This window comes from Lampetra fluviatilis, chromosome 5 (genome assembly GCF_964198595.1).
Source record: "Lampetra fluviatilis chromosome 5, kcLamFluv1.1, whole genome shotgun sequence".
NCBI classification, from domain to species: Eukaryota; Metazoa; Chordata; class Hyperoartia; order Petromyzontiformes; family Petromyzontidae; genus Lampetra; species Lampetra fluviatilis.
This window is the reverse complement of record NC_136279.1, coordinates 7,289,028-7,311,354: the sequence shown is the minus strand read 5'-3', so window position 1 is coordinate 7,311,354 and position 22,327 is coordinate 7,289,028. Positions and strand designations below refer to the sequence as shown.

The 22,327-nt window shown below is 48.4% G+C and overlaps 2 protein-coding genes across 8 annotated transcripts in view; both read right to left on the bottom strand.

Moving 5' to 3' along the window:
- Positions 1-412: 412 nt before the first annotated feature.
- Positions 413-11,326, bottom strand: LOC144932487 (uncharacterized). Of its 2 annotated transcripts, none has more exons than XM_078856618.1 (4): positions 10,501-11,326; positions 5,569-5,641; positions 4,162-4,371; positions 413-1,485 (listed from the first exon to the last, which is right to left on the bottom strand). In XM_078856618.1, the coding sequence occupies exons 1-4, from the start codon at positions 10,502-10,504 to the stop codon at positions 666-668; spliced, it is 1,107 nt and encodes a 368-aa protein (XP_078712744.1). In that variant the 5' UTR covers positions 10,505-11,326; the 3' UTR covers positions 413-665. The 2 variants fall into 2 exon arrangements, with proteins under 2 accessions (XP_078712744.1, XP_078712741.1); XM_078856615.1 differs by having other exon boundaries at positions 416-1,485; positions 4,162-4,380; positions 10,501-10,796.
- Positions 11,327-15,815: 4,489 nt separating this feature from the next.
- LOC144932485 (disks large-associated protein 2-like) overlaps positions 15,816-22,327 on the bottom strand; it is a 173,813-nt gene continuing 167,301 nt past the window's right edge. For all 6 annotated transcript variants that reach the window (XM_078856601.1, XM_078856604.1, XM_078856605.1 and 3 more), the window contains one exon: positions 15,816-20,811. In XM_078856601.1, the coding sequence (XP_078712727.1) occupies positions 20,407-20,811 (405 nt within the window). In that variant the 3' untranslated portion in view covers positions 15,816-20,406. The remainder of the gene's footprint in view (positions 20,812-22,327) is intronic.

Sequence of the window (22,327 nt, the reverse complement as noted above, 5' to 3'; positions counted from 1 at the left end):
TGGGGCAATTTCTGTTAGCGAGCATTTATTAAGCCCAGAATGGCACACGAGGGGGTGGGTGGCCAGCACCACGCCCGGCTGCCTTTGTCTCCCCAGTGGTGATGTTTACACACTGCACCAGGTACTCATTGGAGGCTGAGTCGACCAAGGGGAGGCCCAGGACCGTTTCATCATTGGGTGTCGACTGTGAGCAGAAATCAAACCGGATTGCCGGGTTCGTAGCGCAGCACATTACCACTCCCTTATACTACAGCAACACACATACGTGCATACAATATTGCTTTGATTGGTTTCTTTAAAAAAAATTCACGTAAAGCAACTTCACGTGAAGTTTGTCAGCGTAACAACCTCTACGTATTTGTCATTGTCTCTATTGCATTATGTTTTTAAGAGTATTTTGCGTTTTCATGTTTTCAATACATGCCATCCCTCTGCATAATAATTACTTTCCCATAAAAAAAATCCTCAACTCGGTGTTGACTCATTTTCAGGGAGAGGTTTTGATCGAGCACTTTTGCATAAAACCTTGCAGCATTGCATCTTCAGAAAACAGTCGACACAACTCATCGCTTTACAATCGTTTGCAGTTTTTCTTCGGTGTGAGCTTCCGCAGACGTGTCTGCTTTTCACGCCGCTATTGTCGTGAGCGTTGCGAGTGCCAGCGGTCACCAGGCTGGCTCGCGCGCTGCTGCTTGTTTGCCGTGAGGCTTGGATGCATCCGGTCGACCGTTGGGCATCGTGCTCCCTCCCAAGCCGCCGCCGCCGTCGCCACCGACACCTCCGCCCGCCTCCACGTCCGCACCCGCCGTCCCCGAATCGCAGAACGCCAGCGACAGCACGGTGAAGATGACGAAGACGACCACGAGCGGGCACAGCAGGGCGTACAGCGGCGCCAGCATCGCACGCCAACCGGGGCCCTTGTCGCGCCAGCTGAACCAGTCGTAGAGCGGGTCCCGGGCCCAGCACCGTGCCCAGCACCGCTCGCAGCGCCCGTTGAGCTGCATCAGCTTGAGCGCCTGCACCACGGGGCCGGCCACCAGCAGCGCCGGCAGCAGCACGCACAGCCAGCCCACGCCCTTGCCGCGGAACGAATACCAGCGGTGCCCGTCGTCGTAGTGCCAGATGCGGGCGCAGCAGGAGGCGAGCGGGCTGAGTGGCGGGCGCTCGGCGGCGGCGGCGCCGTGCTGGCGCTGAGGCTGGGCGTTGCCGCGGGGGTCCGGCCGGATTGCCGATACCCTGCCTCCGGGCTTGGGCCAAACGGGAATTGCGATGCCCACGTCTTGGCCCCGCCGGCCCTCGCGCACCACCTGCACCCGGCTGGCGGCGCCCACGATGTTGGTGTTGGCGCCGCCGCCGCCGTTGCCCGATCGCTTGGGCTGGGACTCGATGGGCGCGGGCGCGTCCCTGGGGAAGTTGTGCACCGCCCGCACCTCCCGCCACGCCTGCGGGGTGCCCGTGCCGTCCGGGAACTGCGTGTAACTCCGGCTGTAACGGCAGCAACGTCCCGCGGATGTCATTGGTCTCACTGGCGGCCGTGCTCCCACGTGTTGTAAAACGGTGCGGTGACAACGTCATTGATGTATCCCTGTTACGTAGGAGCAACACCGCTCCTGTTGTTTAACCAATACTTTTCTTTCACCAGTCTTTTTGTTTAGCGAGGCCCTTCTTGTGGACATCAACCAGGAGTCGAATGTGTTGATATCGCTTCGTATAATTGCATAGCGGTTCACCGCGGTGGACATGACGCACGGAAGGACTATTTAAGAAACGTGTCGTCGTCTCTCAGCAGGGTCCTGCGCAGCGTTATTATCGTCAAGTGAGAACCAGTGGGACCAGAATTGAAAGCATTTTGTGAATCGCAGGCAACTGGGAATGAGACATGATTTTTTGGCAGAACTAGAATACAAATTTCAACTGAAAGTTCAAACTGATGTTGAGAATGGGAACGGATTGCCGTTGAAAAGTAGCGGCCGTGATACGGAGGTTGTTTTAAATGTGTTGCGTGCAAAGTATAACCCTGTGTTTACATATTTTGTTTACAGACATTGCTAAATAGTTGAACAGTCGTGTGTTTATAAAACGTAAGTGCCTACTTACAATTGCTAGGAGACATCTACTTCAAATGTTATCAAAAGTATTCATGCCTCAAATTGTTTAACAATAGGTGGAACAATGACTCCATATTGGCCAATGAGAAGTCGCACTAAAATGTAATACAATTCCAGAAATAAAACATAAACTATGCTTTCATTAATGCCTGAGAACTAATTTGGTGCGTAAAAACGTACGTAAATTAGGCCATGAAAATGTAATACAGGCTAGCCCGAAAGTCAGGAGACAGGGTTATTTCATTTATCTAACACTCGCATGAAACATTTTTTTATCGTTTATTCTTTAAGTTAATATTTGTATCTGTTATCATTAATATATAGTGTTATTCTCCTTCCTGTGGGGGGGTGACCTCAAATCCGTAATTTACAAAACTCGACCAAGAACCCCGAATGAATGAGTTGAGACTAAACACAATTAATGAATGTTCAAAGCTTGCACTTGTAATGGTTAAAAATAAAAATCGAATCCGAATTTAATTTCAAAAGTGAATTCATGCATGCATTTATGTTATGGGTAAGTCGGTTTGAACATTTGGTTTAAATGAATGGAATCACCCCTGTGTGATTCGCTCAAATAAATATAACAACCCTACGTGTCCTGACTTTTGGCCCACCCTGTATATGTTCACGTAGAAGTGGGGCGTGATGATGTCGAATGTGCCCATTGTATTGCTTATTGAAGTAATCCGTTAACTTGTGGATCTCTGCAGACGGTCACCGACTACTCTGCGAGTGAGAAACAGCTAATCATAAACCGGCGCGCGTGTATCTTTATTTTGCCCTGTCTCGAGCGCGTTTAATCCGCAACACCATTTGAATCCGCTCACAGATTATCGAGAGTTAACTGCTTGATCGTCTTCTTGGTTCTTTCGGTAAAGTCCCATCTACGTGACTTTACCGAAAGAACCAAGAATATGAATCCCTGCAGTCACGAAAGCTTTACATCGAAATTTGCTTGATCGTCGTTCAGCATCGCTTTGTTGAACTTCTCACCGTGCGTAGCCGACCGTGCTAGTCGGAGGTGCGCAAGCGCGCGGCCAAATTTCACTGCCGCAGATCGCCCTAAACAGTCCCTGGTCCAAGGTCATTTCAGCTTGTTCACCCGTGTGTGTGTGTATGTGCACCTTTGGTAATTTGCCCACAAGTGGTGTTCGTGCGATGTTCTTGGTGTGTAAAGTGCCGTAATTGCACGCCGTAGCGGGGACCTTTGCACAGCAAGGTGAACCGGCCTGGGGCTTTTGGCTTGGACACCGTGACCCTCATCATAAACAGGCAATAATAGAGACCAATTACCACTGATCCATCAACGACCACAGACTATCAATGATATTATCAATTATCGCTTTGATGAAAAAGAAAAAATCGGCATACAATGTGCATTTCACTTGCTTCAACAATTTAGGTTCAGAGCAGTATAAGACAATAATAATTCACTTTAGCAGTGTTATTGTGTGTGTTTGTGTGCAAGAGCATGAATGCAGTGATGGTTGGGAATTTACTTGAGGACTACGGACGAACATTGGGCCCATGGACTTTAACACGGGACCCATAGGCTTAACGTGGTCAGTGCCGGATAATCCTAGTCGCAAAAGTAGCTACATATGCTATGGGCCCCGCACTTTCAAGGGCCCCGCGTGAAATGCTTTCAAGCTATCAATTCCGGTCCAGTGATTCTACACATGCTCTATAACTATAGTACTATGCTGCCTTCAACTTTTATTAACGACTGAGTGTTTAAGGTTAGCGATTTATAGTATTGTCTGGCTGTATAGCAAATGAAATAATACAATTACTTTACTATGCAAGTTAAAAATGTGTATTTAAATATTTACGTGTTTTTTTATTATTTAGGGCCACTTTATGATATTTGCTACAAACCCCGCACTAGCTCAATCCGGCACTGAATGTAGTAACCATATGCGAATGTAGAACCTATAGGCTTAACACTGGTCGTGTTCAGTGACCCCCTACTCAATATAGGGTTGATAACCCTACAACCCTCACGGGGGGGGTGGGGCGGGTGGGGGGCAGACGACGACCCTCCTCTCACCCCATCACCATGTGCGGTGGCGGGTTCCTGGGCGACACGGTGATGACGGTGGTGACGGCGCCGCTGGGTGGTCTGCGGGCTACTGCCGACTTGGGCCGGTTGGCCGGGACGCGCGTGGAGGTGGCCGGGCTGGCCGGGGCCGTGCGGCTCAATCCCAGGGAGGCGGAGGCGATGGGTGGCAGGGGCTCGCCCAGCGAGAGGGCCCCGAAGCTGAACTCCCTTGCAGGTGGCCGTGGGTCACGGTGGCCCAGTTGGCATGGGCACAAACAAACAACAAAACCTCAACACAGTTGTCATTGGCATCTCTGCTATGGAGAAACTAAACTAAATTATTTAGATTTTGCTAAGTAAGGCCCACTGAGCTATAGCGTTCTTTTTCGGAAACGACCTCGCCACAAATGATAGCTCAACAAAGTGCGTTATCGCGTGGAAATGTATAACTGCCAAATACTCTAAACGCATGTTTATTCTAAATGCGGAGGGAAAACCCGGAGGACCCAGAGAACAATCCACGTGACCACGGGGAGAGCATGCTCTCCACGTATCCAGGCGTCAGGGGTCAGGATCGAACCCACGACCTCCTGTGTACCAGGCGAGGTTGTTAACATCTCGCCACTATGGTGGGGACAACTCCCTCCACGGTTATCTCACGCCATCACGAATCGATCTCACGGCTGGCGTTGCCCACTCGCGCGAATTACACATCTCCCGAACGTTTCCAGAGATGGAGCGGTGGGGGGGGGGGGCATTTTGTACGACCTCGCCAAGCAAGGGTCGGCCTTTGGCTGCGTTGGGAGCCATCAGAACGCTGTGGTCACCTATACTCTCTGGTTCATTCGGTAAAGTCACGTAGATAGAAAAAATAATAAAAGAAAACACAACGTTTCGGTCCCAACACAAGCGTCCGTCTTCAGGTGACAAAATGATCTGCTGATCTTTATATGAAGCCACAACAGCAGATCATTTTCTCACCTGAAGACGGACGTTTGAGTTGCGACCGAAACGTCGTGTTTTCTTTTATTATTTTTTTCTATCTACGTGACTTTACCGAAAGAACCAGAGAGTATAGGTGACCACACCTTTCTCATGGCTCCCAACACAGCCGAAGGCCGACCCTTTCTTGGCGAGGTCGTACAAAATGCCCCCCCCCCACCGCTCCATCTCTGGAAACGTTCGGGAGATGTGTAATTCGCGCGAGTGGGCAACGCCAGCCGTGAGATCGATTCGTGATGGCGTGAGACAACCGTGGAGAGAGTTGTCCCCACCACAGTGGAGAGATGTTAACAACCTCGCCTGGTACACAGGAGGTCGTGGGTTCGATCCTGACCCCTGACGCCTGGATACGTGGAGAGCCAGAGAGTCTGGATTCCTGCAGTCACGAAAGCTTCAAATCAAGACCATGGTCACCTGTGGCGGCTGCCGGGTGGAAGTGGCCGGGGTGCCGTCCTCTCCGCCAGCACCACCCCGTCCCTCGCTGGATCTGTCACTCACAACCCCAAGGAGAACATTTAGAGAAAAACGCGGCCCTGCTGCCGTGCGAGCCTTTGACTCGGCAATATGAATACCACAACGGCCGTCGTCTTCGGCTGGACCATGGCTTCCCCCAATCCATTCGAATTTCTCGCGGTCCGGCGTAAACGTCCATTACACTTCACCCTCATCGTCGTCATCGTCAGCCATGATCTACCTACTGCTGGATGCAGCATCCTGACACACACCAACACATAACTCATCGGGAATTTGTTGTTGACTTTTGAAAGGCAATGGGCTGGGTCAATGCCGGATTTGCGAGCCCGGCACTTAGCCAGATAAACAATAACCGGGCAATGGTAATTATATGCTATGCTTCATTTAAGTAGCCCTCTATTACGGTATCATTGCGTTTTTGTGAAATCACATCAAAGTGTTTACGTGCCACTCATTTCACATTGAGTGCACTGAGCCTTCCTAATAATAATAATGTCCTTTGTGTGCCCAGAAAAGCCTTGCTGAATCTAAATAAAACAATTATGTTGGGACATTTGACCAATGCTATTCATGAGTATTTATCTTCATGTGAGTACCTGGAAAAAATCCACCATGCATACTATGGATTTAACAAATATATACCTATATTCTGTAATAAGTAAATATTTTTCTAAAATGCAACATTTAATTCCATTATCAATGTGCTCACCGGATCGCTGCCCGTCAAACAAATGCGATTGGGCCTTGCCTTTTCTGCATTGGCAAGATCCCAACATTAGAACGTACGCTATCAACAAAGCCACGAGGATACATATTGCTGCGAACCAGGAAATTAATCACGTCCATGTCTCTCCATCTGTCCATGATCACTCACGATGATTTCCCGAAAACCATAAAATCCCAAAACCAATCAACTCTGATACCACACGGCTCACCAACATCGACGCCCACATCTGTTCGGCTTTCGGGCAAGATTGTTAATGACATACGTTATAATTGAACATTTTTTGTTAAGCCAAAAAAAACCCCGTGATACTACTCCACTGCATACCAGCGCACGTGCGTCGATTTGTACGTGCGGATAATGAGCAAAAAAAGCAGAGGCTCACGTTACATACTGGCTTGACGGCTTGTAAATTGCCTTTGCTCGGTCGGCTGGACTGGACTGCACCTCATACGAGCACTCTCGCCTGATTTATACCGCACCCAGACTCGAGTGCTCTTCAGAAAGTCAGACCCCCCCCCACCCCTCCTGTAAGCCCTGTGGTCCCAGGCTAACCCAGGCTGCCGAGATCTCATTCAATTGCATCGCATAAGTGACGACCTTATGTCAACACCGTCGGGTGTGGTGTTGTTATTGATGGTCGTGGTGGTGGGTGGTGGTGGAGGGTGGTGGTGGTGGGTGATGGGTGATGATGGTGGTGGGTGATGGTGGTGGTGGGTGATGGTGGTGTTGGTGGTGGGTGGTGGTGGTGGTGGGTGATGGTGGTGCATCACGCCTGCAGTCCAGCCAATTTCAACTCATAGATTGGGTTGGTGGATCAAGCATCGGTTGGAACGAAGTTATTGCCGTGAATATAGCGGCCTCTAGCGGCCGCAAGGGGGTACGTTGCAATACAGCGCATTGGAATTGAAAAAAGAACATTATACATGGCGACTTGATGCGTGTACTGTGGTTTCATTAATGGGTGTTAGTGGACATTAATCGATACATCGTCACACCGCTACGACACCCATCTCCACGGCCTATATGTGGCAGTACAGTAAGTAGGTTGCTTGCGTTTGTTTTTTCATCTGTTCTGTTCCTCGTCTCTGACTCTTAGTGAAATTCCCAGCATGCACATCTCTAAGGGGCCGTCCATAAATGACGTCACACGATTTTGGACGATTTTTGACCCCCCCCCCTCAAATATGACGTCGCAAAGCTCTGCCCCCCCCCCCAAAACCATATTTCCATTTTGAAAATAAAACTTGCTTCAACCCCCACCCCCCCCCTCGTCACACATCGTCACAAATGTCTAACCCCCGCCCCTAGGTGCGTGACGTCATTTATGGACGGCCCCTAAGCCCATATGTGTGTATGTTGAACTTCTTTAACACCGTACGTAGCCAACCGTGCGTTTTGCGCTCCATTTTTCTCCGTCATTGTCTGCGTTTCGGATCCACGTGTCCTAACTGGTAACATCCAGTGGACATCTGTGAAAAAAAGCTTTATAGTTCATCGGATTCCTCCAGGATAAATGTTCCGATAACGTTCCCCTCCAGGCAACATCGGTGTGCTGCTTTTCCACGATCTATCTTCGGGTTTTCAAAACGCTCGATCCTGCTCCTCCTGTCCGCCTGCGTGTCATCACACGAGTCTCCATCTGCGCGCACGATTTACGCTTTTTTCTTGGTTCTTTCGGTAAAGTCACGGTGAGAATTATTTTATTATGTTTTGTTTTTATTATTTTATTACTTCCCTTCTACGTGACTTTACCGAAAGAACCAAGAAAATGAATCACTGCAGTCACGAAAGCTTTAAATCGAGATTTACGCTTTGTTGCCTTCCCTTCGCGTTGTGCTCGTGCGACAGCTACCTCGAGCCCATGCGCGTTGCAAACCGTAATTGTGTTCTTCAAACCACATCCTCAAGGCAATTTTCATCACTCGTTATAATCATAATGGATCATTCAAATTTACATTTGTAAAACGCCTTTCTACGAAGTACTTGGAGTGCCGTGCTTCACGTAAATAAATAAATCGTTTGCCAAGGGTGGGCGGGGTAAGGAGCACGATGACTGTGTAGTCGACGCATCTTAACGTTGCTAATACTTTCTACGTGTCCCTTTATCTATTCAATTAATTTTCCATGACAACATTTTTTTTTTCAAAAATGTTTCGCTGCCGCTAGTTGCGTATGTTTTTCACGGAACTGCTCTTCTGATTTGTAAATTGCCACTCTCTTCATGAAATCTAGTTACTCCATGTAGCATAGCTTTTTTTAAAATATATATAATTAGGTCTACAAGGGCTTCGGTTTTTTGAGAGCCTGGATGACCGCTTCACGTTCCACCGAAACAACTGGACGTTTCATCTTCTTGGTTCTTTCGATTTAAAGCTTTAAATCGAAATTTTAAGCTTTAAATCGAAATTTAACCGCCACTACGGGGTGGGATTCATTATTATTTCCATTCTACGTGACTTTACCGAAAGAACCAAGAAGATGAATCCCTGCAGTCACGAAAGCTTTAAATCGAAACTGGACGTTTGTGAAAAATAGCTCTGTGGCTCATCGGATTCCTCCAGTATGAATATTCTAATTTTGAATTGCATCTTCATCGTCGACCAAAGCCAGACAAAAACGACGCGCCTGTGTTATTAGCGATCGATCACAGCTCCCCACTGATGACCTTGGAACGAGTTGAGATTTTGCTTTAATTATTATCGATGCTCACAAAATATGTGACATTGGTAGCTGTACATCAATTCAAAGTGTCTCCCTGTTCAAGCCACTAAGACCCCCCCACCCCTCCTAGTATAAGTCTTCACAGACTGTTGTGGAAAGTGCTGTAAAGCAAGCACATACGTACACATACAAACTTGAATGTCAGGTCTAAATACTATCTGTCCCTGAGTAAGTCCCTAACTCGTAAGCGCTTCAACGAATGTGTACATTTTGATTTAAAGCTTTCGTGACTGCAGGGATTCATATTATTGGTTCTTTCGGTAAAGTCACGTAGAAGGGAAACAACGAAACAATATAAACATAAAACAATAACAATTCTCACGACGTTTCGACTGCAACACAAGAAATCATCATCAGGTGTGGAATCCACGGCAAGAAATTTTGAAAAAAAAATCTTGTTTAAATTGTTTTGTTGTTTCCCATCTACGTGACTTTACCGAAAGAACCAATAATATGAATGTGTACATGTGGTACACATTGGTCGACGGATTAAGTCCGACCGGGATTTGAACCCGCGACCTTCTCTGTGACGAGCGCACAAAACCAAAGCCCCTTTTCTCTCTCAATCCACTGCTGGGTGACAGCCTCCCAGCGTGCCCTCGTCGATCAGTCGACCACAAGTGCGTCATCAGCGAGAAACACTTGACCACACTGCTCAGTGCAGACTTGCGGTTCGGATATAACTCGCCGTTAGCCGCGGCTCGGAGGGTCGAACTTATAACGTCGGGCTTGCATCGCCGCAGCGCACTAACAACCACCTCTGCACCCGCCAATGCGGTGTATCGCAAGAGAGAGAGAGCGAGCGCCCTCTCTGAGGTTCAAGACTCGTTGTTAGGAGGATACTGACGGGGGAGGTTCCACCACGTATTTTGCGTTTCGGATGAGACCTGAGAGTGTCGGGAGAAATCACTCCCCCCCCTACACCCTCCCCCTCTCCCTTCAGACACACACACGCGTGTGGTCAACACTCGAAACATACAGCGGCGCCTCTCCTACTTTCTGTACTGCCCGCATTTGGGCGCGCCTCCCATCTCAGCGTGATCCAACAACCCAACCAAACGAAATTCCTTTTGAAGATTTGACCAGGTCAGGCTCGCTGAACTATAGACCGTGCAGCTCTTTATTTCAGAAGCGACCTAGCCGACACATGATAGCTGGAACGAAGTGGCTCATCGCACGTGGCGATTTTGAGCGGCCAAATCCTCGAAGCGCACGTTTCGAAACGTGGAGGCAAACACCGCGGAGGACACGGAGGGGGGGGGGGAAACTCCACGCGACCACGAGAGCACGCAAGTTCCAAATATACGGACGGGCGTCGAGATCACGACGGGATCGAACCCACGACCTCCTTGCGTACCAGGCGAGGTAGTTAACATCTCGTCACCGTGGCGGGCACATACCGATGGCTCCACGTCCCAGCTCACCCATTGCGGTCCTCTCTTCCCTTGCGTCTCTCCTCTCGGCGCTGCCTTCCCGTCTCTCCGTCACCGCTGCCGGCTCATCAGTCGCTCCCGCGCCCCTCGCCCGCAACCCCCTCGCGCGTTAAGAGAATCGACATCGTTCGTGAGCTCATGCAGGCGAGACCTCTAAGTTGAGGCTGATCGGATCAGTTAGAGAGAGAGAGAGACGGAGACGGACAAGACAGAGAGTGGGGAGATGGAGGGGTGCGGGAAATCGTGAACACGTTCTCTGGGTTTGTTTGGGGTGGAATTTGTGTGTGTGTGTTTTTTTGGAGTGTGTGTGTGTGTAGGGGAGGGGAGAGGGGTTGGTGAAAGTGTGCGTGTGTGTGTGCATTTAGGAGAGTGTGTGTGTAGTGGATAGGAGGTGCGTGTGTGTGTCAGTCGTCCAGTTCCGGCCTTCATAGTTGCTCGCTAACGGCCCTTTCCCCAAAAGTTGTTGTAGAATATACGGGAATATCTTAGTATGTGTGTGAGGACATGTTTCAGTGTGTCTGTACATATTTACCAATGTCTATGTATGTGTCCCTCTGTATGCTTGCATATGTATATCTGCCTCTTTGTATTTTTTTTTTATATCTGTGTATGTACGTCTATGTGTGTATGTAGGCGTCTTGTATCTGTGTATGACTCTGTATATATCTGTATTTTTGTCTTTGTATCTTTGTCTTTCTGTGTGTATCGGTAGTGTAGCGGTTAGCGCGCCACGCTACGAACCCATCGACCCAACCAACACCGGTGACGATTATCTGAACCGGTCCTGGGCCTCTCCTAGGTCGACTCAGCCTCAAATGAGTACCTGGTGCGGTGTGTAAACATCGCCACTGGGGAGACAAAGGCGGCCGGGTGTGGTGCTGGCCACCCACCCCCCTCGTGTGCCATGTCGGCCTTCATAGGTGCTCGCTAATAGCACTTGCCCCCACGGCATGTTAAGGCTACACGGGGGATCTTTGTCTCTGTCTCTATTTTCCCCCTTTTGAGACTGCGGTTTGTTGAAAGCTGTGGTCGTCATGACCACCCCTCGTGAAACCCCTCTCCTGAATTTAACAGCGCTCAATGAATGGCCTCGTGTGAGGGGGGTGGGGGGGGCCTGTGGGGGGGGGGGGGTTGTGGAGGTGGGTGGGGTGGGGGTCACGGCCCATGCACAGAGGTCACCGTGGGACAAGAGCTGAATATTGAAGGACTAATTTTAAAAATGAGACTTTGACTTTCGTACATGCCCAGACCAACACCAACACGCCAACAACATTCAACCAGCGGCGCGATGACAGAATGACACATTCATTTTTCTTCGTCTTCACGATGCAACCAACACAACAAATCAGGTGTTATTCATAATATAGGTTTTTGGGTCAGATCGCGTTATTTATAAATGGGTCGTAACCCTCCACCACCCGACACGGCCAAACAGTAAAATGTGTCACGTTTTTCAAAGGACAAAATAATTCACTTCTTTAGCCCACCGGTGTGTTGAAGAGAGAATCAACAGCAGTTTTTTATTTGAGTACGACGTTTCGCTGGTGATTACAATCAGCTTCATCGGGCAAGAATGGTGAAGCTCTCCTGTTGCTTCCGGTCTTAAATAGAGCAGCAGCAGGGTGACGTCATCATTTAATTCAATTCAATCTGGTGCAGTGATTCGAGGCAAAGAGGGGGAGGGTATTGCAATTATATAGATTGGTAATCATTCAATTGTTATTCATTGGTATGTTTCCCTTATAAGGAATTTTAATTGTATTTATTTAATAATACGCTTCCAGGCCGCACTAAGCCTGTAGCTGTCAGAGCTATTTAAGTTATTTCTGTTTCTCTCAATTTCAATGGATTCTCTAATTAGTCTTGGCCGGTAAAAATTAGTTTTACACAACACTTCAACGTTATCAAAATCAATTGAGTGTCCTTGTTGACAAGCATGCTCTATCACTGCCGACAGCTGTGTTTGAGATAATTTAATGTTTCTTTAGTGTTCTTTTAATCTTACGCTGATGTTGCGTCCCGTCTGTCCAATATAGCATCTGCCACATAAAAAATGAATCATATATGCACACATTTATAAATAACGCGATCTGACCCAAAAACCTATATTATGAATAATATTGGTCGAGAAAGCCTCCGTGTTAAATTCAGGTGTTGTCAACCAGCAGAGGGCAGTGGGAGAAACACCAATTGTTGTACTGTACTATGCCTCGACGTCCTATGCTCCCCCACCTTCACCAACCCGCGTTGATCAGCGTGGCGAGGCACGGTCAAATCACCCAGAGCCGGCCCAGCCATTAAGCGACCCTTGCAATTGCAAAGGGCCCCGTGGCCAGCAGAGGGCCCCCTAGAGTCACTGCTAGCTAGTGGGTGAAAACAATCATACATCAAAGGGGCCTCCAACCAAATTTTGCTTAGGGCCCCCAAAGGTCTAGGGCCTGTTCTGAAATCACCCCTCACGGAAATGCACGGTGTGCGGGGGACCTCATCCAGCAGCGGCGGTACACACACGTGATCCGTGACGATATGAAAACGACGGTGGAGTCAGACAATACAACGCAGTGGGAACGTCACCGCACCGCTGGACGCGTTGATGCGGGAAGGCTCGCAGGCTAATGGATTTGAATGTGGTATTATATGTGCAGTACTGTATATATTTTGGGTAAAATGGAAAGGAACTTAAAATTTTCGGAGCTACGAGTGTCGCGCCCTAACACGATGGGTGTTTCTGGGCCCTGCCACGGAAACGTGGAAACATTGATCACCATCGAATTATCCATCACCCGCTATGATTAGCAATAAAGACAAAACACTCATGAATTCAATGGGAAAATATTGGTCCAGAAGGCAGTTAAGGCCGAGGGATATGCATGTCATTGCTTTCCATAGTTACGTCTTTATTATGATTGTATATGTTTAAGTTATATACATCATATGATATATATATTTTAAATAGTGGTGAGACAGAACCTTGTGTCTTTGTGTGTATCGGTCTAGTGGTTAGCGCGCTGCACTACGAACCCGGCGACCCGAGTTCGATTCCCGCTCACGGCCAACACCGGTGACGATTATCTGAACCGGTCCTGGGCCTCCCCTAGGTCGACTCAGCCTCAAATGAGTACCTGGTGCGGTGTGTAAACATCGCCACTGGGGAGACAAAGGCGGGCCGGGTGTGGTGAACGGCCACTCACCCCCTCGCGCGCCGTGCCGGCCTTCGTGCGTGCTCGCTAACAGCGCTCTGTATTGTTAATTTATGGAAGGTGGTGTGATGTCTGGGTCTGCCTGCAGTGAGTGAATGAATGAATGACTGAATGAATCAGCCACCCCCCATCACCACCCCCCCTTTGCCGTGATGTTGCTTTATGCTTCGGGGCCGAGCATCGCCGCTGGACGTGCGGCGCAAAGCGGACGCCGCGGAATTCGAACCAAGAACAACTTGGGCGACAAAACAAACCCTGCGGAGGTGGGACGTTGAAGATCCTCTGACGCCCCACGGAACTCGTTGTGCCCCCCACCAACCTCCGCTTCTCCTCAGTTGCCCCTAAGGCGATGGAACATCACTGACCCTTGAGATCAGATCCGCTGAGTCAATCTCCACCTTCAAATCTCAATTAAAAACTGTTCAAAAGGGTCTTAAAAATCTGGCTTCAATTCCCTCCTCTACTCTCCCACCTGGTATATCCCGTCCATTGAATGCTCTCCATGCTGCTCTGATGTTTTCTATATACGCACATTGTTTTTTTTCTTCACGCACGTAGTTTGTTTTAGTATGTATAATATTGAATACTTTTTACTGTTCAGTGCTTCGAGCGTGGGAAAAGCGCTATATGAATAAAATGCATTATTATGAAATCGCCCTCGCCGTCGAAGCGCATAACGCCACTCAAAGAATGAAGAGTTGCGCGATGCAATACAAACGAGGCTCAAAGGGGAATTTGACCGCGTGCGTGTGCGTGTACATCAAGGTCATCGGTGACCATCCTGGACTGATGAGTTGAGACGTGGGCCTGCGGTGAATTTAGCACGGAGGCTTCCGTGACCAAATGTTACGATTTGTAAATTGACGTGGGGTCAGATTGCGTAAGATCTGCACCGTTAGACCCTCCTCTCCCCACCTGACACGCTCCCGAATCGTATCGTCTGGAAACTGCCGGACGATGCCGGTTGTAATCACCAGCAAAAAAAACGTCGTGCCACACTGCTAAACGGCAGACCGAAGCAGTAATAAACTGGCAAGATTGTTGATGTGACACGTGTTAATTGGAGTAAATCATTTGGTCCACTATTTAGTCATTCAATGCAGACGTGATAGTGCCCTTTCCAATATTACCAGGTCAGCCAATCGTTGAGCTCAGTGCCATGTCCTGTACATTTCGCAGATTTTCCACTTCCAGTCCGCCGTTCAGTGATCGCCATCTGCGTCCCCGCCTATGAAGTCAACTGCTTCGCGATGATGAGTCGCGCTTTGGTCTTTGGTGTGAGTAGCGAGTCATCGTCGTCGTCGTCATCCTCGTCGTCGTCGTTACGCTTGACTTTCATCAACTCATGGTAATCTTTGGCTACACGAAACGCGGTTTAACACGTAGTAGGCGGCTTTCGCGACCAATATCATCCATAATACATGTTTTTTTTGGGTTAGATCGCATGAATATATAAATGTGTGTCGTTAAACCCGCCACCACCCGACACAGCCAATTAGTAATGTTTTGTCACGTAAACAGAGCATGCCAATTCGTTATTAGTGCAGCACGCCGGTGTGTTGGAGAGAAAATCCACAACATTTATAATTTGAGTCCGACGTTTCGCCAGTAATGACAACTAGCTTCATTAAATCTAACCGGCTGTCTCGCCAGGAATTACAACTCTCCAACACACCGGTGTTGCTGTACTAGTAACGAATTGGCCACGTTCTGTTTACGTGACAAAACATTACTAATTGGCTGTGTCGGGTGGTGGCGGGTTTAACGACACATTTATATATTTACGCGATCTAACGCAAAAACAAAACTGTGTTATGGATGAACGAAACACGTTGATAAACACTCCTATCGACACACGCATTTTTTTCTCTCGCTGATGTCGTGAACAAAATAAACGCTCGTGAGATATTTCATAGTTTCCAGAGACTCGGGAGACCAACGGGACGTCGTGGATGTCGCATCTGTCAATCGCAAAGGTGCCCTTTTTTATTACACGCTTTTATTTAACTCACTTCGTCTGTTGTATCCTCAAAAAGGAAATCTTGTAACTCAATTTTTACACACTTCCCAATGTGCTATCGACTGCAAACTTCGTATAGCTATGTCATACTGATGACAACACGATATGCTATTATAAAAAATCCAAAACATGTATTTTAAAACTTTTTACACGCTTTTATTTAACTTATTGTATGTGTTGCATCCAAAAATCTTGTAACTCAATTTCAACCGTATTCCCAATGTCGTATCGACTGCAAACTTCGTATAGCTATGTCATACTGATGACAATACTATATTCTATTATAAAAAATAAATTTTATATTTTTAAACAATCGTTTTAACTGCTCTAATTGTCGACGCTCAACTCACGTTGCCTGTAAATCACCACGGTCCCTGACGTCACGGCAAGCCTGGGGGAGCCACGCCCAGGGGCGGGGGATGTGGAAGGAGGGGAGGGGCGATGGGGGAAGGGGGCAGGGGCAGCTCGGACAGTACATTTCATTAAAGCGTGTTTAAAGAAAAAAAGTATTTTTAAATATTTTATTACTTTACATAATTATATCTCGGGGGGTCCGGGCATTGACAGATCTTCTGTGGGATGACTCTCACAGACCACTCAAGTGCAAAACACATTAAGTCTCACCAGAGCGTCCAAACCTTTCATTCTTTTTATTTACGTATTCATTTTACCAGCAAATATTATAAGATATGAAATCAAACGCACGCTTACTGATATGAGGCATGATACTGAACCACCCCAACCTCCCAGAATAAAACCAACCGAACTTGATTTCAAGTAAACTGAACACTACATCAAAATATATTTTAAATAAATATAGTCTTACTTTCGAGTAATAAATTAAATTGAATCATAAAGCGCTGTGCCCGGGTGTGCGTGCGTGTACGTATGCATATTTGTGCGCGCGCGTGTGTGTGTGTGTGTAAATGTGTGCGTGTGTGTGTGTAAATGTGTGTGTGTGTGTGTGTAAATGTGTGCGTGTGTGTGTGTGTGTAAATGTGTGTGTGTAAACGTGTGCGTGTGTAAATGTGTGTGTGTGTGTGTAAATGTGTGCGTGTGATTGACAGCTCAGCGCTCATTAAATACAGACGTTACCGCGACGCGATGGTGCGGTACACATCACGGGAGGAGGGTTTTCTAAGCGCAAAAAGCCGGAACGAGTCACGAACTTCACGATAGTAGAACCATGCAAGTTCAAAGTCCTAGGTCCCCATTTCAAAATCTAGAAGAGGCATACGCACACACAACTGCCTAATCGCCCATCCACCCGTCCGTCTGTCTTTGCCAGTCCCGTTCGCCTCTACACTCACAAAGTTCATACTTTATTGGTATTATAATACACGGGCGTACGCAGTTCTGCAACAACAAAAAAAAGACGTGGGGAGGGGGAAAAATACATCGTGTGAGTCACTTTTACCCCACATCCCTGACCCAGAGTACAGGCTACACACTAATATGGTGGGTTCATGGGCGTGCGTGCAGGTCAAAACATTTAGAGAATTGCCGTTAGCATCGCCACCGTCCTTGTCAACATTGTGGTGACGATTATTGCCGTCGATGTTACGTATTGGCATTGGCCGCAATCGTCTGCTTCGTATCGCATAACAAAGGACAATATTGAGCATGTAGCTATCTCTGGTAGTGGTAGTGGCTTGTTTTTTTTGCTTCATATATATACTGTATATATGTATATTTCATGTATGTATATTACGAGATTATATACATATTAGATGGCAAGAGTACATATGGCACTTTGTAGAATGTCAAAAAACATTAAACTTAACGGCGGGACCGTGGGTAATCACGCCATCGGTGTAGACCCATTTCAACACCCAGTTCACTATGAATACAAAACCCAGGCGCTGGTGGCATGGATTCATTCAATTGTGCAATATGCTTTTCTGTGTGTGTATAACTATGTATAGTGTGTGTTTTGATGCGTGTGCGGTAGTGAAGTGATTTGCGCGCTGCTCTACAAACCCGCGACCCGAGTTTGATTCCCGCTCACGGCCAACACCGGTGACGATTATCTGTACCGGTCCCGGGCCTCTCCTAGGTCGACTCAGCCTCAAATGGGTACTTGGTGCGGTGTGTAAACATCGCCACTGGGGAGATAAAGGCGGTCGGGCGTGGTACTGGCCACCCACCCCCTCGTGTAGCGTTCCGGCCTTCATAGGTGCTCGCTAACAGCACTTTCCCCAAGTCTGTTAAGGCTATACGGGGGATCTTTGTTTTTTTGTATGAATGAGCCGATCCAGCACCTCCCCCTAGGTCGACCTTAAATTAGTACCTTGTGCGGTGTGTAAACATCAGCACCAGGGAGACAAAGGCGGCTGGGTGTGGTGTTTGCCACCCGCCCCCTTGTGTTCTGTGTGGGTCTTCATAGGTGATCGCTAACAACACCTGCCCCAACGGCCTGTTGAAGGCTGTACGGGGGGGGATCTTTGACTTTGTATATGAAATGCGTGTGTATGTGCGAAGCTCTGGTGCAGAGGTTCACACAACGCACTATGAACCCGAATAACATGGGGTTCGACTCCAGGTCATAGATAAAATCAGTCGCATTAAGTGTTATCTAAACCTGTCCTTGGCTTTCCCTATGTCGATTCCGACTTAAATAGGTACCTTATGCAGTTGAACATCAGTACTGGAGCAACAAACGTGGCCAGGCATGACGCTAGCCCATATTTACGAGGAATATTGATGTGTCAGAATGTCGACGGCTGTGCTTATGGACATGCTTGCATATCTGCCCATACATGTATGCACTGCGAATGTTTGCGTACATGGTTTGAGTTGCTTTAAACTGTTTATTTTTTATTAAAACTATTTTTTTTATATTACCAGGTAAGGCCCGCTGAGCTACGTAGCTGTTTTCAGAAGTGACCTGACTGATCATGTGGAAATTTATAGCAGCCAGACGCTCTAAACGCATGTTTCTAAATGCAGAGGGGAAAAAATAAACCGGAGGACCCGGAGAAAAACCCACGTGACCAAGAACATGCAAACTCCAAATATACAACAGGCATCAGCGTAGGGATCGAGTCCATGACCTCCTGTATACCAGGCGAGGTAGTTAACATCTCGCCCCCACGGCACCCTCTTGGGGCACGCACTGCCGCACCGCCACAGTGTGTGCCCCAAGTGTTCGCGCACTCTCAGAGTGTTTAAACATCTGGGCTACCCCCAGCGTGGGGGGTTGGTGGCCTGCCCAGCACTCCGTGTCGCCACCACCAGCACCGACCGGCCGTGACACCGCACACGGTGGTGGCGAGTGCACGATACGCGTGCGGAGGGCGAGCTTGGCGAATTGCGGGGTCCCAACTTATACAACCCCCCCCCCGCATCGCTCACCCTCCCGCCGGGTCGTCTTCTACTTGTGGATGGAGGGAACCTCCTAAAAAACACACATTGGGTCAAAACAAACTCGCTCTATTGGAGTTGTAAGCCTTGGAGGTGGGGTGTGGGGGGTGGTTGGGTAGTGGGCCTTGATGGGCCCCCATCGAATTGCTCAGAAATGTCTGCATTTACATTTGTGCTCTGGCGTTTTGTGTGACTTTGCGTAACTTTCATGTTAAATTCTCCTGTAGTGAGCCGATGTGGTCCTCTTGCCGTTAATGTGAATTGAAATGCAATATGGCCTGAAAGAATGCGTGCATGATATGGTACAGGGCTTTTCATTCTGTTTTTCTCATGGCTATTAGTGGGGGGAGGGGGCGGGGTGATAACTACCGTACGAAAAATGCAAAGATGGTTACTCCAGGGTGCGAAAAGGCCTTCACAAAACACTTTGGGCCCAGAGTGCGTGTGGGCACAGCGGCGGCAGAGCGATGGGTCGCACGTTCTGCGCAAGATTGTCCCCTCGATAGCGGAGGTTCATGAATACCCTGTACTGTTCGCAAACGGACGCCTGCCCGTGGCCCAGCTTCAGCGCCGGGTATGGCCGTGTGGTTATGAATAAATGTGTCACGAGGCGTGGGATTGGAGCCACTGTTTGCCAAGCCCTGCTTCCCGTTGGCACCAAAAAAAGGCTTAGAAAACGAGATTTCGCCAACACTGCTCAGCAACGCGGTTTGGTTTAAAGGAGCGTTGTTTTAGGGACGTTTTTTCGTTCAGTGTAAATTTTTGTGTGGCAGATTTTTCTGCTTCCTAACCTACAACATTGGGGCTAGGAGATGGCCTCTGTTCGGCAGCAGGAAAGTTTGGCACAAATAAAGAACTGAGAAGAAGAACAACAACAACCGAACAGACACGCTTACGAGTAGATAAGTACAATGGGTGAAGATAATGGAGAGAAGCATAGTGATTGTGAACAACCATTTTAGTTATAGCCCAAGTACAGAAAAAGAAAACCGAAAAGAACAGAACTCAAATGTCAACTTCACATCCCATAGTAGTGTCCCAGGAAGCCGTCGCCCATGACTGTCTGCCAGAGCTCATTTACTCCACTTAAGCCAACGGCTTAGCCTGGGGCCACACCCCAGCCTACAACTGAGTCTGGGCCCACACTTTGGCCTATCGCCTGAACTGGAGCCAGGCGATAGGCCTGCCATGAGCTCATACTCCAAGCCTATAAACTACCCTGTGCCCACACTCCGGCCTAAAGCCAGCCCCCAGCAACAGTCCGAACTAGGGCCACACGCCATTCTACAGACTGGCATGAGCCCACACTCTGGTCTAAAGCCGCGTCTGGGCCTCAGGCATGAACGAAGCCTCCACGCTGCTGGCCTTCTCCATGCGCGCGGCGCGGTCCGCCGCCGCCGCCACGCCCCCGGCGCCCAGCGGGCCCTCGGCGCCCTCCAGCCAGCCCCGCGGCCGGCTGTCGAAGTCCACAGATCGCTGCCGGCAGGGGAAGGACGGCAACGAGCCCTTGGGTGGTTTCTTGGGCACCGGAGGCGGTACCTTCCGCTCCTCGCGGAAGAAAGCGGCGCGCCGCTCCTCCACCATCAGCGGCGGCGGTAGCATGTGCAGAGGCGGCAGCGGCGGCGAGGAGCTCCGGGACGACTTGGACTCTTCCAGGGGAGACGGCGCCCTCTTGTCTGCCTGGGCGGTTGGGGCCACCCTCCTGTCGTCCTGCTCTCGCTGAACAGCAGAGGAATAATACAAAGATTAAATATAGCATATATAATGATACATATGCAGAATAAATATTGGCTGTGATGAGCGGGAAGCTGGCACTTTTCGGACACAGATGTGGGATGGGCAACAACAGGAAAATTAAAAGTGCGTTGTTCTGGAAAAATGGAATGAGCCGGAAAAAGAGGAAGACCTAACAGAGAAGGCTTGACGGCATAAGAGCTTGGTGCAAGGAAGATGTGACACTACTTGAGCATATTGGCACAAGACAGAGGAAAGTGGAAAAATGTGATGAAATATGCTGTGAACACATACGGCTATCTGCCCATGGATCGTGATGATTACATATAGCAGCTATATTGATCAAATGAACTGGGGCAGTGGTGCTTATTTTATGTTTACGATTATATTCATGTTATAATTTAATAATAGGACAATCACTGTTGACTTTTACGAGATTGTTAATTATTTTATCAGCCTTGGAAGACTGACGGACTGAGTCGATTCCTGATCTGGACTTGGAAATAGTCAACCCATACTACCTGTAGAAAATGTACACATACGTACAACTTTCCACAAAACACAAGGTGAAACACGAGGACAATGGATTCGAATATGAGATTCACCTGCCTGTGATTAAAATAGGTTCTCAAGTGTAGCGATTTTCGAGGTGTCAGCCTGGTCAACAATAGCTAATATAGAGACTCGTTGAGTTATACAGAGACCCACAGACTCACATAGAGACATAGAGACTATAATAAAGACCCAAAGACTTACACAGATTGAAATGTGATGACACAAGGCTCTCAAGTGTACCGAGTTGATGGTCTAAGCCTGCTCACGAAGACGGCATGAGCAAACCCATCAAAATAAATTGGGGTTTTCACACAACATGGACACATTTCACCTCTGAGAATGAAAAACATTGCAATTTGACCACCTTGGGAAAAAAATTAATCCCTATTCCAGGCATGTGGTAAGTGCATCGCCACGTGTGTAGATTCAAAGTGATCTCGGAAGCAGTTCTACAATATCTCCCTCTGCGGGACGCTTTCTGAGACACGCGGTGACGCATGGACTCCTGTGAGAGTTCTCAGGACATGATGCCGATGTGCATTTCCAGCCCTTCTCTCAAGCCACTGCCGGACGAGTGCCTTTCCACGCCACGTCGGGGTGTTTTTACAACATTGGTGAAGATGAGGAGCAAAGACGCCAGAGCACAGAGAAGATCACAGCAATGGATTCTGCTGCAGTGTCCCCTGCCCACACTGTAGCCTCGCAGCAGCAGCCTAGGACACCAGTTTGTGTGTATGTTGAACTTTTTTTTCGCACTGTACGTAGTCAATCCTTGCTAATTGGAGGTGGTCACTCATCTAAGCCCTATCCAGGCGCCTCCGATACGAGACCAGGCGCACTGCAGGTGATTTGTTTATAAGTTGGATGCCGACAACGCAACTGCAATCAAATCGTGGACAAAGCCAAACAAATAGTACAAATTCAACCCTGCGGATAATTGCACGAA

Coding starts and splice junctions, on each gene's coding strand:
- LOC144932487 (XM_078856615.1), bottom strand. Junction 4,381..5,568: donor CCACCCGGCAGCCGCCACAG/GTGACCATGGTC, acceptor GCCACCTGCAAG/GGAGTTCAGCTTCGGGGCCC. Junction 1,486..4,161: donor CCACCGCACATGGTGATGGG/GTGAGAGGAGGG, acceptor CTGCCGTTACAG/CCGGAGTTACACGCAGTTCC.